The 17182-nt window shown below is 42.5% G+C and overlaps 2 protein-coding genes across 6 annotated transcripts; one reads left to right on the top strand and one right to left on the bottom strand.

The window, feature by feature from the left end:
• Positions 1–350: 350 nt before the first annotated feature.
• LOC108701619 lies at positions 351–9261 on the bottom strand. Of its 4 annotated transcripts, none has more exons than XM_018236491.2 (5): positions 9197–9261; positions 5338–6244; positions 3808–3953; positions 1788–1901; positions 351–812 (listed from the first exon to the last, which is right to left on the bottom strand). In XM_018236491.2, exons 2-5 carry the CDS (start codon positions 5768–5770, stop codon positions 492–494), a joined length of 1014 nt encoding a protein of 337 aa, XP_018091980.1. In that variant the 5' UTR covers positions 5771–6244; positions 9197–9261; the 3' UTR covers positions 351–491. The 4 variants fall into 4 exon arrangements, with proteins under 4 accessions (XP_018091980.1, XP_018091981.1, XP_018091978.1 ...); XM_018236492.2 differs by having other exon boundaries at positions 5338–6240; positions 9197–9252; XM_018236489.2 differs by lacking the exon at positions 9197–9261 and adding an exon at positions 9140–9192.
• Positions 9262–9486: 225 nt separating this feature from the next.
• Positions 9487–16941, top strand: rnps1.L (RNA binding protein S1, serine-rich domain L homeolog). Of its 2 annotated transcripts, none has more exon segments than NM_001096645.1 (7): positions 9487–9559; positions 13103–13258; positions 13577–13768; positions 14233–14335; positions 14737–14890; positions 15928–16072; positions 16208–16375. In NM_001096645.1, coding segments are annotated over 7 exon segments (852 nt in total). In that variant the 5' UTR covers positions 9487–9557; the 3' UTR covers positions 16308–16375.
• Positions 16942–17182: the final 241 nt, after the last annotated feature.

Raw genomic sequence — 17182 nt, 5'->3', positions numbered from 1 at the left:
CCGCGAGCAACATTCAGAAGTAAAAGGAGTTAGGGAGCAACACTAGCATAAAAATGTTCTTGGGCTGCCAAATAAGTGCTGTCATTGGCCATTTGGTAGCCCCTATGTGGATTGTCAACCTATATTGAGGCTCTGTTTGACAGTATACCTGGTTTTTATGCAACCAAAACTTCTCCTCCAGGCCTCCAAGCCTGGAACTCAAAAATAAGCACCTGCTTTGAGGCCACTGAGAGCAACATCCAAGGGGTTGGAGAGCAACATGTTACTCACAAGCTACTGGTTGGGGACCACTGCCTTAGCCTGTGCCACTTACACTTTAAGAAGAATGCAAGTAAGACGTTTCACATATATATTTTTGTAAATTTGTAAAGACAATTTTATTAGAGAAACTGCATATAACGTGTAATCTGTTCTACTCATAGTATAATCCAGTTCAGCAATGTGCTGCCAAAATCAAGGCTTGAAACCTACAGCAGTCCAGTCAGTTCACTTTACAAAAGTTCCATTTTAAACGGTCCAAAATCAGGGAGTGTTGCCTCCATTTGCTCGCCAGTCGCATAAGTGCTGCAGTTTTGCGCAGCCTTGGCTGTTAAGGTGGCTCCCAATTGCTGAATTTGCTGCAGCAGCTCCTGGTGGTTGCTCTGTTGCTGCCGGTGTTGTTCTTGTTCCCAGCGATTCTGGCGCTCCATTAGAGTGTGTACGGCCTGTGTCAGTCTGTGAATGTCGCCTCTTACACTGTCCAGTTGTTCTGCACTCACTGATGGTCTTGGTGGGGGAAAGGACAATGCAGTCTGTATGCTGGCATCTTTCACCTGCATGAGATCAAATCAAAAAGCAATAATATTAATGCAATTCAACACTTGATATCCTTTAAATTGCTACTCTGGATTACTTCTGTAACCTCCAGCCTGCTAATTAAAACATACACACAGCAAATGGAGTATTAGTCACGCTGGATTTCCCTTTTGGCCAGGTTATGGTGCTGCAAATTTGGTGTGCGACTGACCAAAAACATGCATTCATGGGTCTTTTCGTCTATGAACACACAAAAGACTAAAGTTGCATCAAGGGTAGAACGATTTTGAGAATTGGGCGGGACAATAGGTAAAATCCCAACAACTTTTAACATGATGTAGGCAGGTTAATTTGCAATTGGTCTTCATTTTTTTTGTGAGGGTTTTGGAATGATTTCCCCTACAGTTTGGAATTTCAGTAGATCTGAATAATAGACTGGCAAATGAATAAAAGAGGTCCTGGATAGAAAGAGGAGTAGGGATGCACATAATCCACTATTTTGGATTCGGCAGAACACCCAAATCCTTCACGAAAGATTCGACCAAATACCAAACTGAATTCTAATTTGCATATGCAAATTAGGGGTGGGAAGGGGAAAAAATGTTTACTTTCTTGTTTTGTGACAAAAAGTCACGCAATTTCCCTCCTCTTCCCTAATTTGCATATGCAAATTCGGATTCGGTTTGGCATGGGGGAAGGATTCGGTCGAATCCGAATCCTGCTGAAAAAGGCCGAATGCCGAATCCTGGATTCGATGCATCCCTAAAAATAAGTAGTGTGAGGGTCAATTAGAAATCTCTGCTGAAAACTTATTTGCCAATTAGTGCATTAGCATTGCTTTCGCATATCTGTAACTTGTTATTAAAGCATGAACAAATCTCAAAGGGGAACGTGAATTGAAATTCAAATAAAAAAATAAATAAATCTCTATTCTAACAGGACAGTTGCTGTAGTAACATAGAGGGATCTAAGGGGAATCTAGGTTCACTTACCTGTCTGGAAGGTACAGAGACTGCTCTTATACTGGGGGAACGACTGGCAGCAGAGGTACTGACTGGGTAATGTGTTCCATTAACAACTATTTGGGCTCCATTCTGAACATTAACCTGGTAACAAATAAAGAACAAGTAATTAACAAATTGCAATGGATTTCTTTTTCCTTTAGAGCATCTGCATTATCTGCACATTGCAGGGTGTAAGGATCATGTATAGGGATGGGCGAATTTGACCCGTTTCGGGATAAATTTGCAGCTGGAGAAATGTCGCTGACGCCCATTAAAGTCAATGGGCGTCAAAAAAATTGACGCACAATGCCATACAAGTCTATGGGCATCATTTTTGCGGCGAAACAAGGCAAAATAATTCGCCCATCCCTAATCGTGTACTAATAACCTATGTGGTTTCTTGGAGTGCCTACCCCATTTTTGGTTTGTGTAAGAAGCAGAGGCCTCAAAATTCTCTACAGTCAACAGTACCAACTGCAACCAAACCCAACAACCCTACTGTTCCCAACATTATGTGTTCCAACACCTTAGGAAAAATGAGGCTGCTAACTCAATAGATGCCAGCAGCTTAGAACGATCGGGTTAACAACACTACTAGAATTACGATCATGCTATCTGGTACTTTTAGGAAAAATTAGGTTGGCAGCCCTCCTATACACACCACTTATCATGCCACCTTAAAGAGCCCAAATACTAAAAATACCATCACCCAATCTGGTACTTTGGGACGGGGTCCCCAACTTTTTTTTTTTTTAATCTATGTGCCACATTCAAATGTAAAGAGAGTTGGGGAGCAACAGAAGCATGACATTCGTTGTAGGAGATGCCATTCTGTATTCAAGAAACCAAAACTTGCCTCCAAGTAAAAAAAACTTTAAAATAAGCACCTGCTTTGAGGCCACTGGGAACAACATCCATGGGGTTGGTGGGCAACTTATTGCTCACAAGCCACTGGTTGGGGGAATCACTGACTTAGAAGAGGTCTGCATGGCATCCATACTATATGCACCCAACATCTGATCTAGGACTTCAGGAACTTAAAGGAATATTGTCACGGGAAAACACATTAGTTATTAGTACTGTCCCAGCAGAATTCTGCACTGGAATCAGTTTCTCAAAGGAACAGATTTTTTCTATATGGGGCTAGACATATTGTCATTTTCCCAGCTGCCCCCAGTCATGTGACTTTTGCTCTGATAATCTTCAGTCACTCTTTAATGCAAGGTGGAGTGATATCACCCCTCCCTTCCCCCCCACCCCCCAGTTGCCTAACAACTAGGGATGCACCGAATCCATGATTCGGTTCGGGATTCGGTCTTTTTCAGCAGGATTCGGATTTGGCTGAATCCTTCTTCCTGGATATGCAAATTAGGGGCGGGGAGGGAAATCACGTGACTTTTTGTCACAAAACAAGGACGTCTAAGATGTTTTTCCCTTCCCACCCCTAATTTGCATATGCAAATTAGGATTCGGTTCGGTATTCGGCCGAATCTTTCGCAAAGGATTTGGGGGTTCGGCCAAATACAAAATAGTGGATTCGGTGCATCCCTACTAACAACAGGACAATGGGAAGGTAATCAGATAGCAGCTTCCTAACACACGATAACAGCTGCCTGGTAGATCTAAGAACAGCACTCACTAATAAAATCCAGGTCCCACTGAGACACATTCAGTTACATTGAGTAGGAGTAACAACAGCCTACCAGAAAGCAGTTCCATTCTAAAGAGCTGCCTCTTTCTGAAAGCACATGACCAGGCAAAATGACCTCTATATGCACCACCAAGTGATCCAGCATCTTAGGAGAACTTAGGATGGCCTACTGTACGCACCATTATTTGATTCAGCACGTCAGGATGCTCAGGATAGCAACCCAATAACAAACACCCATCAAATGATCAGCCTAGGAAAATCTTATGCTGGCAACTTTATAAGCACCCACCAAGCAATCTAGCAGATTGGGAAACTCAGGTTAGCAACCCTAATAAATGTGTCACTGTAAGTTGTTACCTTTTTCTGAAGGTGGATAGCTCGATCCACTATCTTCTTAGTTACAAGTAAGGCTGGATTCCTTGGGGCAGGGACAGGAGTTCTTGCTCTTCCATGAAGCTGTGGAGGAGCCACCGGCAGGCACTGTGTTGGTTGTGGTCTATTAACTATAAAATGCACAAATGATCAGTTGTTACCTCCATGTTTTCTTGGTCTGAATGGGTATATCTGTTCTGCACTGTGCTACCTGGGGAATGTGAAGCATAAACACCACTAGCTAAGTGGATCCCTGCAGAAGGCTTCTCATTTTAAAGTCAATGCTCTTGTGGTTTGCGTGTCATACAGGTTGGTTTTACCAAGAACTGGAAACAAAATGATTGTTTCCTCAAGTGCCAGCTGCCATATAGCTTTACTATTTCAAGTAGTCTTAAAACAAAAGACCACTAGATGGTGCTGTTCTGGCCTAAGCCATGGTAAGCACATTCCATTTTGGCAGTAGGGAGTATTCTACATGGACATTATAATGTCTTATAATATGGCCGCTAGATGTTTTCCTGTACTGTACTGTACTGTATGGATACTGCCTCATCAGGATGGCAGATCCCACTCCTAAGCATAAAACAAATATGCTCTTATAGAATACCTAGTGTAAGTGTATATCCTATAGTGAACATTTCAACTAACAATAATGCTAACCAAAAACAAATTGGCACTTAAAGGGGTTGTTCATCTTTGAAATAACTAAGTATGACGTAGAGAGTGAAATTCGAGACAATATGCAATATGTTTTCATTTTTTATTACTGAAGGTTTTTGAGTTATTTCGCTTTTTATTCAGCAGCTCTTCAATTTGCATTTTAAGCAATCTGGTAACTAGGGCCCAAATTACCTTAGCAACCACACATTGATTTGAATAAGAGACTGGAATATAAATAGGAGAGGCCTGAATAGAAGGATAAGTAATAAAAAGTAACAATAACAATAAATTTGTAGCCCTACAGAGCATTTGTTTTTTACAAGGGGACTGCGACGCTCATTTGAAAGCTGCAAAGAATCAGAAGATAAAGACTAGGGATGTACCAAATCCAGGATTCGGTTCGGCCTTTTTCATCAGGATTTGGTTTCGCCCGAATCCTTATGCTGTCTGAACCGAATCCAAATTTGCATATGCAAATTAGGGACGGGGAGGGAAATCACGTGACTTTTTGTCACAGAACAAGGAAGTAAAAAATGTTTTCCCCTTCCCACCCCTAATTTGCATATGCATATGCAAATTAGGATTCAGTATTCGGCCGAATCTCTCACGAAGGATTCAGGGGTTCGGCCGAATCCAAAATAGTGGATTCGGTGCATCTCTAAAAAAGACAAATAACTACAAAAAATAAATTATGAAAGCCAAGTGAAAAGTTGCTTTGAACTGGTCGTTCTATAACATAATAAAAGTTACCTTAAAGGTGAACCACCCCTTTAAGACATATTTGCTCACAAAATAAACCACTCAAAGCCAAAACTGAAACGGCCTCAATTGGTACTGCAGAGATATTGCACTCACGCGTTTCCGTCGGAATCTGCCCTTGGGATATCAGTCTCTGGTTGCTGGAAGTCGCCTGAAAGGCGTGGTTACTTTTGGACAGAGAGGTCACACTCACTATCTTGATTCCTTCTTCCTGGTTGACCACTTGCGTTGGCCTGTGTCCTGCACTGAGTTTATTCTCTGTAGTGATTGGCTTCTGCCCAGTCTCCTGACAGGGAGTCCAAGGCTGACGGTCCCCCCATGGCTGTACTCTGGGGGAAATGGTTTGGGGCTGGGAGGCAGGTGAAGACTTATCAGGCTCAATTTTCTTTCTTTTAAGGAACAGATAGATGGCTTGCGGCGTCACCTTAATGTTATCCAGTTCAAGAACTTTCTTTATCTTACGGAAGCTTAATCCGGCTTTCCTCAAGATCACGATCCTGTGTTTGGCTTGCTCATCCAATCGCCCCATATTTCTAGCTTTCTCCTAACTTTATGGGGCTGAAAAATACGATTTAAACTGAACCCGTCGCAAAGTTATAGGATTAATCAAAGGTCATTGAAATGACGCAGCCTCAATGCAGTGATCTTTTACTCGTTCTTTACAATATTATATATAAAATCATTGTACATGAAGAATCATTGAAAATAAAATCTTGAGTTAAAATTCACCCACAATCCAGAGTTCTAATGTGGATGGAAACTGTTGCTTTAAAAACCACGGATGTTCAGTCTAGGTTGTGTACACATTGGCGGTGCTGAATCTTTGGGCTGCAGAACCCACTTGGTCAAGTTGATTCTCTTTAATAAACTGTATTCTGATTGGTGGAAGTGGACACTGTTTTATTTCACCATGACCTTCACCTGTAACCTTGTATTCAGTTTCAGAAGTTCCGAGATATTCCAGCTGATAAACAGAAATTTTCATTTGCTCTCCTCGAACTATCTGAAGAAACAAGAAATTGTTGTTAGAAAGACTCAGGAACAAAGGTAAATATCTTTCCCCACTACATACACCAGCCAGGACATGACAGATAACTCTAACAGTGCTAAAACTTCTCAGTCCTTATTTATATGCAGTCATCAGGACTACAGATCTCTCACTCACCCACTCCTTATGCTCATATGGGAACATCCCTAACAGAAAAAGGGCACTTACCTCTCACTCACTCCTAATACACAGATAGAACCTACTTCTCACTCCACCTAATAAACAGAGGTTAGGGCATTATTTTAAGTGATACTGAAACCCATCAAACCCATGAGCCTGTGCTGGAATTGAAGTAATTCAAACTCTTGAGTAATTCCTAACCTTAGGGATGCTCCCAGTTGCCTCAAGGCAAGTGCTTATTTTTGAATGTCTAGCTTGGAGACATGTTTGGTTGCATAAAAAACAGGTTTACTTCCAAACAGAGCCTCCAGTTTGCATAAAGACTAGCAAATAGCCAATCACAGCCCTTATTTGGTACCCTCCATGAACTTTTTGCATGCTTGTGTTGCTCATGGGTAAAAAAAAAAACGGTTGGGGACCCCTGCTAGGATTGCCACTTGTTCGGTTATAACCCGAACAGTTCGGTTTTTGGAAGGCCTGTTTGGGTGTCAAATTTCTGTTCGGTTTTCAGCCTTATGAAACCTGAACAATAATCTGGCCAATACACAAAAAACATTTAAATACTAAGACACTCACCCAGCATGGCTTATTTACTATCAAGTGCAGTTAATTTCTTATTGTTACAGAAAAAAAGCAATTCAATCAAAAATAAGATTTTTATTTCTAAATTAGCATTGCTGCATTTCAGAGCTTTCTGGATAATGGATCTGGATAACAGATCTCATACCTGTAACTAAAGGATTGGCCTTAAGGTGGCCATACACAGGCCGATAAAAACTGCCATGTCGGCAGCTTATTGGCCCGTGTATGGGGCTTCACCGATCAAGATCTGGAAGAAATTCGGCCAGATCTCGATTGGACGAAAAATCCCGTCAGATCGCGGCCGCATCTATTTGTTGATGCGGTCCTGCCATCTCACCGCCCATTGCTATTTGTTAGGATCCTCAAGGTGGGCATATCGGGGAGAGATCCGCTAGTTTGGCGACAATGCCAAACAAGCGGATCTCTCAATGTATGGCCACCGTTACTCATCAGGCAGAATTGACAAAGTGTTGCCACCTGTGTGGTTTTTAACTGGGCATCAACACTTAAAAACAGTGGCATCTAAGTGATGCAATAGCATACCTCCCAACTGTCCCATTTTCCTTAAAGACCCACCTGTTTAAAGAAGCTTATTCAATGTACCTTAATTAATCAATCATTGCTGTATCAAAAATCACAAAATATTTACTAAAACCCTAATGTCTTAATTGTACCCTAACCTTTAGTTTGTAAACTCTAATTTGTATGGGCCCTCTAATCCTATTGTATTCTGTAACGCTTGTTTGTTATGCTCCATTTATTCCCTGTTTGTTATAACTAAGGTAAAGCAGTGCATATCTTGTCGGCGCTATATAAATAAATGATGATGATGAGGAGGACAGTCCCGCTTTTGAAAGCTCAACCCGCAGTCCCGCGTTTGTACTTTAAAGTCCAGACTTTCTCTGCACTGAACAACCAGAAAAATAAACAAAGTTTCTAACTTTGGCAGAGAGCCCAGAACAGCCACGAGGTGCAACTAAGACACTTTGTAACAATTTTGAGATAAGCAAATAAGTAACTGTAACAATTTAGATAAGGAGGTCCCTTGGGAAAAGGTAGACTCACAGCTTAAAGGAACAGCAACGTCAAAAAATTGTCTGTTAAAAAGTGTTTTAATGTAATGAAAATATAATGTAGTGTTGACCTGCACTGGTAAAACTGGTGTGTTTGCTTCAGAAACACTACTATAGTTTATATAAATAAGCTGCTGTGTAGCCAAGGGGGCAGCCATTCAAAGGAGAAAAGGCTCAGGTTACACAGCAGATAACAAATAAGCTCTGTCTTTCTAATGGTGTTATCTGTTATCCATCCTGTGCCATATGACTGTTTTTCAATTTACGCCATTGCTCCCCAGCATCTTGTTTATATGAATTATAGTAGTGTTTCTGAAGCAAACACATCAGTTTTACCAGTGCAGGGCAACGGCACATGATATTTTCATTACTTTAAAACACTTTCATTTTTTGGTGTTACTGTTCCTTTAAAGGGCAAAACTGTAACAACTGAAAAAAAATCACAGAAATATGTTCAAACTTTCATAACCAAATTTTGTAAAATCAACATGGTAATTAGGAGGTGTGGCCACAAAAACAGGCATGGTCAAAAATATGTCACCGCAAAGTCTTTTGTCCCTCTTTTTATTTCCAAAATGTTGGGAGGTATGCAATAGCCTCGCCCCGGTGTCATTACTCCACCAACATCATTGTGTCCAACTCTGATGTCATCATGCCCATTCTTACATCACTGCCCCACCCCCAATGTTATCTGCCACGCCCCCCGTGTTCAGGTTTAGCCATCAGTAAAGGTGGCAACCCTAGCCCCTGCCCTGAGGCTTATGGATGCCCTTGAATGCTAACATTAGGGATACCCTAGGCAAATCAAGTGAGGCTCGGGTGCCCTTGATAGCTCGTCCAAACCTTAGAGATCCCCTTGACAACTTGTGCAGCCGTGTTTATGGGGGTTCCCTGAGAACTCAAGCAAACCTTATGACTAGTTTACAAACACATGGGACCCAAACCCTTCAGGCCCCCCTTTCTCTCCCCTTCTGTGAAGCCTCTGGAGACGCTCTTCCCTACTATAAACCATGGTGGGCACTGCTTCGGCTTCGTGTAACCCTTATAGGCCCCAAAAGTAACTCAACTCTCCTACCCGGAAGCACTGCTACGCCCGCACTTCCCCTGACAATGACTCAACATGAACACTTGCCTTTATACGCCTAAAACAGTGGCACAGCCATAGCGCACTCCGTGTTTGTTTATGCAGCTAAAACCGGAACCAGCGCAGGTTTCCGGCCCGTGCTACGGACACTTATTAACCCCGAAGCTCCCAAGAATGACTATGATACGCCACTAGTAAGGTTCTTGTTGACTCAACCTGCTTCTTTAAAGGGCGGAGTCGTATCTTTGCCCCGCTATTATGCCACGCCCATTCGTCCCGATGCGTGACGTCATCTCCAAGGCGACCGGTGTCGCTGTTTTGTTGTTTCAAGATGGCGGCGACACGTCATAGCGAGCGCGACGGTCTATCTGATCTTAAGAAGGACAGGCAACAACGAAAGAGCGGCAAAATGTAAGGGGAACGCCGTAATCCTTTTCCATCCTACAGGGCGTTTATGTGTAAGAGCTGAGTAGTGACGGGATGGTAATGGGGAAGGATAGTAGGACATTTTCCCGGATGTATTGATTCGAGAAGATCCGGGCGGCGTATGGGATTGGCCCCGAGCGCAGTACCGAGGATTAATGAGTGTATAGGCCGCAGCTCATCGGATACACATATCTGTGCAGTTGTTTCTTCTGCACACGGTATCCCGCACGGTGTACAAACGATAGGACGATTTCTCCTTTATCAATAACGATTTCTTTCTGAACGTGCAGTGGTTAAATGGCTGTGTTTATGTATTAGCCACAACAAAGATGGCTGCCTCTGTGTAGCTGACCCCCTTTAGCGAAGACTTGTCTGTAAATCCCTCTGTGAGTATATATTCTGCACAAACAGGCTATTTCTCATTCATTCCTATTTGCTGTTGCCCTGGGGCTTTGCTTGTGTTCTATTGGGGCAACATTGGTTTTAGATTTAGTAGCTTATAAACAAAGTAGCTGCAAGTAACAATCTTTGGGATATTGTGTCCAGAAATGATTCTATAGCACTGACCTATACTGTAGGGCTTTATAGATATACAACATTCACATCAGTACCTGCCCCAGTGGCACTTTCATACTGAGGGACCACATTTAAACTCCATAATGCCCTGGCTGGAATTGAACCCCAGTCCAAACATGTTCTATGCCTTCTTTATTAAAGGAGCAGTTCACCTTGAAATTAACTTTTCCCAAATAACTTTGATCATATTACTATGTATGTATGCTAAAAAAAAAAATACATTGGAAATCTGTTACTGGTCCAAAGTTTGCAACCTGGGAGGCAATGATTGACAAGGCCATCCCTCTCTATAAGCTCACATACATGAGAAGAGGTTGCCCACAAAAACTTGAAAAAATATGGGCATCCTGGGTGGATCTTGAACCCTCTTAAACTGGCCATAGGTGCAAAGATCGGATTGTACGAATTGCGGATTCGTACGATTTTCATATTGTGTGTGGAGAGTCCCGACATTTTTCGTCTGGCGGAGATCGGTCGATGGGACAGGTTAAAAGATTTGTCGGCTGCGGGTATAAAATATCTCTGCGTGTATTGCCAATCGTACGATTTTCAGAGGGAGACTGTCATTAGCTTTGGTCGGACATAACTTTCATACGATTGCTGTCAGGGGCAGAACATCGGCTGATCCGTTCTTTTGTGCTTTGGTTGATATGAATGGTTAGTGGCAGGTCGGGGGATGGGGGAAGCCCGATCGTACGTTGATTCGTACGATCGGATCTTTGCGTCTGTGGCCATCTTTAGAACCCCTAACAAAATCATAAAATCAAGAGACAAACCTCCGGTATTCCCCTAGACATGTCCCCAACACAGAATGACACTAATAGCATACATACCCAGGAGCTTAATGTTAAAGGGATACTGTCATGGGAAAACATGTTTTTTCCAACACACACCTGTTACTAGTGCTGCTCCAGCAGAATTCTGCATTGAAATCCATTTCTCAAAAGAGCAAACAGATTTTTTTATATTCAATTTTGAAGTCTGACATGGGGCTAGACATTTTGTCAATTTCACAGCTGTCCCAGTCATGTGACTTGTGCCTGCACTTTAGGATGGAACTACTTTCTGGCAGGCTGTTATTTCTCCTACTTAATGTAACTGAATCAGTCTCAGTGGGACTTGGCTTTTACTATTGAGTGTTGTTTTTAGATCTTCCAGGCAGCTATTATCTTGTGTTAGGGAGATGCTATCTTGTTACCTTCTTATTGTTCTTAGCAGTCTGCTGGGGCGGGGGGGGGGAAGGGAGGGGGTGATATCACTCCAACTTGCAGTACAGCAGTAAAGAGTGATTGAAGTTTATCAGAGCACAAGTCACATGACTGGAGGCAGCTGGGAAACTGACAAAATGTCTAGCCCCATATCAGATTTCAAAATTGAATATAACAAAATCTGTTTGCTCTATTTATTTAGCTTTTTATTCAACAGCTCTCCATTTTGCAGTTTCAGCAATCTGGTTGCTAGGGTCCAAATTTCCCCTGCATCCATGCATTGAATAAGAGACTGGAATAAGAATAGGAGTGGGCCTGAATGGAAAGATAAGTAATACAATGTAAATATAACAATACATTTGGGCTTTGTGGTTGGTAAAAGCCTCCACGTCTTCACTGAGTTGTTTTATTTCCAACACCCATAACTAAAGCTGGCCGTGCACGGGCAGATTTGGACACCCCTTTGGCTCCTTCAGACCGTGTCGGAAGCTTATTGGCCATCTGACTTTATCCCTAATTTCTTGCTTAAAATCTGTTCCATATCTAAAATCAGGTTTAAGAATCATGGTTGGGCAAGGTCTAAATTGGTTCACTGATGCCATCCCCACCCAATAGCCTGGACAGGTACCTGTTATGATCTAAGGGCCAAATGATCAGATCAGCCCAATATGAGCCAGCAAATAGGTGGTCATATCAGGCAAAGATTTGGTGACCTTACCGAACAAGTGGATCTTCAGGTGTATGGTTACCTTAAGCCTCCATATGCTTATACAAGCCCAGTGCAAAGCTGCTTTAGGCTTACTAACTGGAGGTGGTTGTTTTATACAGCTTATTTTTCATCTGCCACTTATGCTTTGGTTAAATATATATATATTTTAGAAATCACAGGACCCTGTGCCACTGATATTAGAGCCCCAATAACGTGCCGTGAACTGTCTTGAGGGCTTATCAATACCCAGTTGCACTAGTACCATAGACACTTTGAAGACTAGTGAGGGAGATACATTTCAGTCATTAGTCTGAGTGCTTAAAGCTGCAAGATGAAAATGAAAAGCTCAGATATTAATCACTATACATCTTTTTTTTTTTTTAACTTTGGTATTTGTGATGTTGACACCACATTTAAAAATGAATTGCAGTAACAGTGCTAAACTGAGGAGCCATGTCCAAGGTCTGAGCTAGTTGGTACTGGCCTGAAGATGTTTGTACTTTTAGAGACCCAGTCCATTTGATGTTCTCCCATGCTTGTTTGCACTTTGTTCAAAGGTCTGCAGATTTTGGTCCAGGCGAGTAAGAATTCGGGTCATGCCAAGGTTTGTTTTTTTTAAAAAAAAAAAAAAAAATGGACTTGTGCAGGAAACTGCATAAACTTCTGTGTGATCTAACCGGCTTGATTGGGACAATATTTGGGTTGACAAATCAAGCAAAGGTCTGCTGCTTTGAAGTTACCAGACAAACAGATCTGTAACATTGCTAGTGGCCTAATGTGTGTATGATTGGCTTTGAGTTTTATCATTGGTGTTTTTATTGTGTGTACAAACCAAATGGAGCATCATTATAGGAGATGCCCAGTGATCAGTCATTTAGTTCTTGGGGAGCTAAAGAATTTGATCATGCTAATAAGCCTCCATACACAAATTAAGGTGCTAAGATTTTAAGGTGTATGCTGGCTATCACCTAGCCAAAATATTATTAAATATGTCTGTACAGTGCTTCTAAATTTGTTTTCCTTTACTTATTTCAGGGCTCCTTCACCCAGTAAGAGGAAGGAACGCTCAGAAGACAAGGCAAAAGAAAGAGGCAAAGAGAAAGCTCCAGGAAAAGAAGCCACAGATAAAGATCGTGGGCGTGACAAAGCAAAGAAGAGGCGCAGTGCTTCTAGTGGCAGTAGCAGTAGCAGGTATGTAACAAATAAGTTATCCTAATGTATGCCTCCAGTTGGCTTAGTGCGTGCCTCCAGTTGGCCTAGCGCAGGCCTCCAGTTGGCCTAGCGCAGGCCTCCAGTTGGCCTAGCGCAGGCCTCCAGTTGGCCTAGCGCAGGCCTCCAGTTGGCTTAGTGCGTGCCTCCAGTTGGCCTAGCGCAGGCCTCCAGTGTGCATGCATCCAGTGTTCTTGGATTAATATAAGGAATCACTAGGGCACCTGAATTTAAATATGTTCTTATGAGACGAGCAATTTAAACTGCAGTTGAGGTTTCTTACCATGCTTTTCTCCCCAGTCGTTCCCGCTCCAGTTCATCCTCCAGCTCCTCTTCGGGTTCCAGTTCCGGATCCAGCTCTGGTTCCAGTTCATCTGCTTCCAGTCGTTCAGGAAGTTCCAGTTCCTCTCGCAGCTCTAGTTCCAGCAGCTCCTCTGGTTCTCCAAGTCCATCTCGCCGTCGCCATGATAACAGGAGGCGATCTCGTTCAAAGTGAGTCACTGATCTTAACAAGTGACAATGTCTTGTCAGCTAGTACTGCACAAAGGGACATTGTGATGTTGCACCTGGATAAAAGTACTTGAGTATCTCCAGCACCTAAGCAGTGATGCTAGTGGCGACTTGCCTAAAGAGACGCAAGGCAGGTGAAAGTTGCACATGTGCCTCGATGCCCGTTTAATTTTTAAGGTGGTATTGCTCACAGAATTCCTTTCAAAGGCCAGTTGGGGGGATATTTAATATGAATTTTTTTTTTGTCCAGGATATTGGCTGTGATGGATCCTAACCAAATAATATCAAAGAGGGGTTTAAACCCAGAAGAGGTGAAAATCAATGCACTCGAGCTTTCAGTATTTGATTAGCTTGTGACCCTGGTGATGCTGCACAGAGGGATCAACTTGTTTTTGCGTCCTTTTTTTTTTTTTTTAATATGTATATATTTAATTTATTTCTTTAAGATCCAAACAGCCAAAGCGTGATGAAAAAGAGAGAAAACGAAGAAGCCCAAGTCCCCGACCCACAAAGGTTCACATCGGGAGGTTGACCAGAAATGTAACTAAGGTTGGTCTGACTGACACTAACCTTGTTTTGTTTCTCAATAGTTTTTGCTTTTTATGGGCAGACTTTGTATTTCTGAAAGCATAGTCCCTTGTGTAGCAAAAAATACCTATTGGTGTTTTTAAATGAACACTGTTTGGCTTGACATTGCTGTTTGAGTTGTGCAAATGATTGTTAAAATTATTATAGAAATGATGCGTGGATGATCCAGGAGGCAGTATCTCCCTGCCTTCCATGCAAACGACCTGATTTTTCTCCTGTGGAGGTTCTTTGGGTAGTAGGCATCCTTTCCCATTGTAGAATTTTGTGTAGTAATATAATATTTAGATATATTCTAAAATGTTGCTTTTTTAATACCAGTTTGAGGAAACTGAAATCTTTTGTGCCTTCCTCCATTCCTCAAGGACCATATTCTAGAGATCTTCTCCACATACGGCAAAATAAAGATGATAGATATGCCTGTTGATCGCTACCACCCGCATCTGTCCAAGGGTTATGCCTACGTTGAATTCGAAGCTCCTGAAGAAGCGGAAAAAGCCTTAAAACACATGGATGGAGGTATGAGGGGTTTCCCTAGATATGCCATTAATAATATATCATTATCATGTGACCGGTCTGATGTATTTGTTTTTGGACTAAAGCTGACCATAGATGAGCAGATTATCGGACGAACGATCGGTCGGTGCCCTTTCCTGACCTGCCACTAACCATTCAGATAAAATAAAGCAGCAAAGAGAACAAACCAGCCGGTGTCCTGCCCATCACCGCAATAGTGCGAAAGTATGCCCAACGTATTCTACTGGGAAGCTCACCGCGATATTGTCAGATTGGCAATACATGCAGAGATATCGTCAGCTGACAGAAATCTTTTAACCTGGCCGATCACCCAAACGACCGATCTCCATGGGATGAATAATGTGGGGACTCTCCACATACGTTCCGAAAAGCATACAAATCGAGGATTCGTATGATCAGATCTTTGCGTCTATGGCCAGCTTTAGGTATATAGGCTGTTTTAATTACTGATGAGTGGAGTTTGCTCTATGCTGATGACTAAGACTAAAGCTGGCCATACATGGGCCGATAAAAGCTGCCGACAGACCGAGTCGGCAGCTTATTGGCCTGTGTATGGGGCCCCACGATGGGCTTCTCCGATCGAGATCTGGCCGAAAGTCGGCCAGATCTCGATTGGATGGGACTAAAAATCCCTTCGGATTGCGGCCGCGTCTGTTCGTTGATGCGGTCCCGCGATCCGACCTCCCGTTCGTTAGGATCCGATCGTTGGGCCCTAGGGCCCACGATCGGATCAGCCCGATATTGCCCACCTCAAGGTGGGCATATCGGAGAGAGATCCGCTCATTTGGCGACATTGCCAAATGAGCGGATCTATCCGTGTACGGCCACCTTAAGACAAGCACAGGCTAGTGCCAAATAAATGTCATTGTCCCTGGTTCATTGTACATGCTTCCAGTCAAGATGTGAATATTACCTCTTTATTTCCCCATAAGTAGCTGTGGATATTCTAACTTACAGTAACAAACTGAAAAAAATGTTAAAGCTGCTTGTCAATGTTCTTCCTTTCTTCATCTTCTCAGGACAGATTGATGGGCAGGAGATCACCGCTTCAGCTGTTCTGACGCCATGGCCTATGCGTGCAATGCCCAGAAGGTTCAGTCCCCCTCGACGAATGTTGCCACCTCCCCCAATGTGGCGGCGATCTCCACCACGTATGAGGAGAAGGTAGATTATATGCTCTTTTAACAGCCTCTTGCACAAAGTAGCAGCTTGAACTTGTAATGTCTTATCTGTGGGTCTTGTCACATCCTTCTATATATTGTGTACAGATCTTGTAATCTAACATTCCTACTGCTGCAGGTCACGTTCACCTCGGAGACGCTCCCCTGTAAGACGCCGGTCACGGTCACCTGCACGTCGCCGACATCGCAGCCGTTCCAGTTCGAACTCATCGCGGTGAACCTGTCATCCTCTCGTGCCCCTTCCTTCCCACACCCGTCGCCTTGACACCATAAATCCTTCTCAGCAGAGTTGGCCAAGAGTTTTTTTTTTTTTTTTTTCATGAAACTGTTCCTGGTATAGCAGATTTCAGCTTCAGGCCCAAAAAGAGGGTGTGGAAACAATAACCTAAAGTAGACATGGGCTGCCAGGGGACCTCCAAATGTTGACTGCACCTCCCAGAATCCCATAGTCTTTGGCATACTAGCAGCCATAAACTTCTAGAGGGTTGAAATGCATCATCTCTAGTGTGGAACAGATTGATCTCTTCGTTGAAGAGAATTCCAGAATTCATGCTTTTTTTTTTTTTTTTTTTTTTTTTTTTTTCTTGTATTATAAATAAGAAACTTGATTTTCTTTCATGTGCCTTTGAAGGCTAATGGCACACACAGTGGCTTTGGAGGGTGTTTTGTTTTCGCGCCTTATCAAAAAACAAAAATAAGGCATCATTTGTTCCCAGTTGCTGCCTAATACGATTGCATAGAAATTGCCATTGTTTTCACAAGATTTCCATAATCAGCAATGGAAGGGGGTGACTAGAAAAGATTTGGCACTGCATTATTAAACAGGGAGGTCAAAACACCCCAAAAAGCTTGTGTGCAGTTGTTTGTTGGTTTTTATTTAAAAAAAAAATCCGGAAAGATATTTACTTTTAAAGACGCAGCTGTGTTTGCAAAACAGTTTATTCAAGTGACTCTCAAACATGTATGGCCACAAAGCAGCATGTGTCACCTGGTTCTGTTTTAATGGCTCATCCTAAAACCTTGTCTGCTCTTGAGTTAAAGGAATTGTTCAGTATATAAATAAAAACTAGTTAAATAGGCTGTGCAAAATAAA

This window comes from Xenopus laevis, chromosome 9_10L (assembly GCF_017654675.1).
Source record: "Xenopus laevis strain J_2021 chromosome 9_10L, Xenopus_laevis_v10.1, whole genome shotgun sequence".
In the NCBI taxonomy this organism is placed as follows: Eukaryota; Metazoa; Chordata; class Amphibia; order Anura; family Pipidae; genus Xenopus; species Xenopus laevis.
The sequence above is the reverse complement of the archived record's forward strand: the minus strand, read 5'-3'. Positions and strand labels throughout refer to the sequence as shown.

Excerpts from the sequence above, each read along its gene's own strand:
- LOC108701619 (XM_018236491.2), bottom strand. The coding sequence starts at position 5,770 with ATGGGGCGATTGGATGAGCAAGCCAAACACAGGATCGTGATCTTGAGG. Across the intron at positions 1,902-3,807 it reads CTATCCACCTTCAGAAAAAG|GTTAATGTTCAGAATGGAGC; the intron begins GTAACAACTTAC and ends ATTTGTTACCAG. Across the intron at positions 813-1,787 it reads TCTCTGTACCTTCCAGACAG|GTGAAAGATGCCAGCATACA; the intron begins GTAAGTGAACCT and ends GATCTCATGCAG.
- rnps1.L (XM_018234634.2), top strand. Across the intron at positions 13,769-14,232 it reads AGGAGGCGATCTCGTTCAAA|ATCCAAACAGCCAAAGCGTG; the intron begins GTGAGTCACTGA and ends TATTTCTTTAAG. Across the intron at positions 14,336-14,736 it reads TGACCAGAAATGTAACTAAG|GACCATATTCTAGAGATCTT; the intron begins GTTGGTCTGACT and ends CCATTCCTCAAG.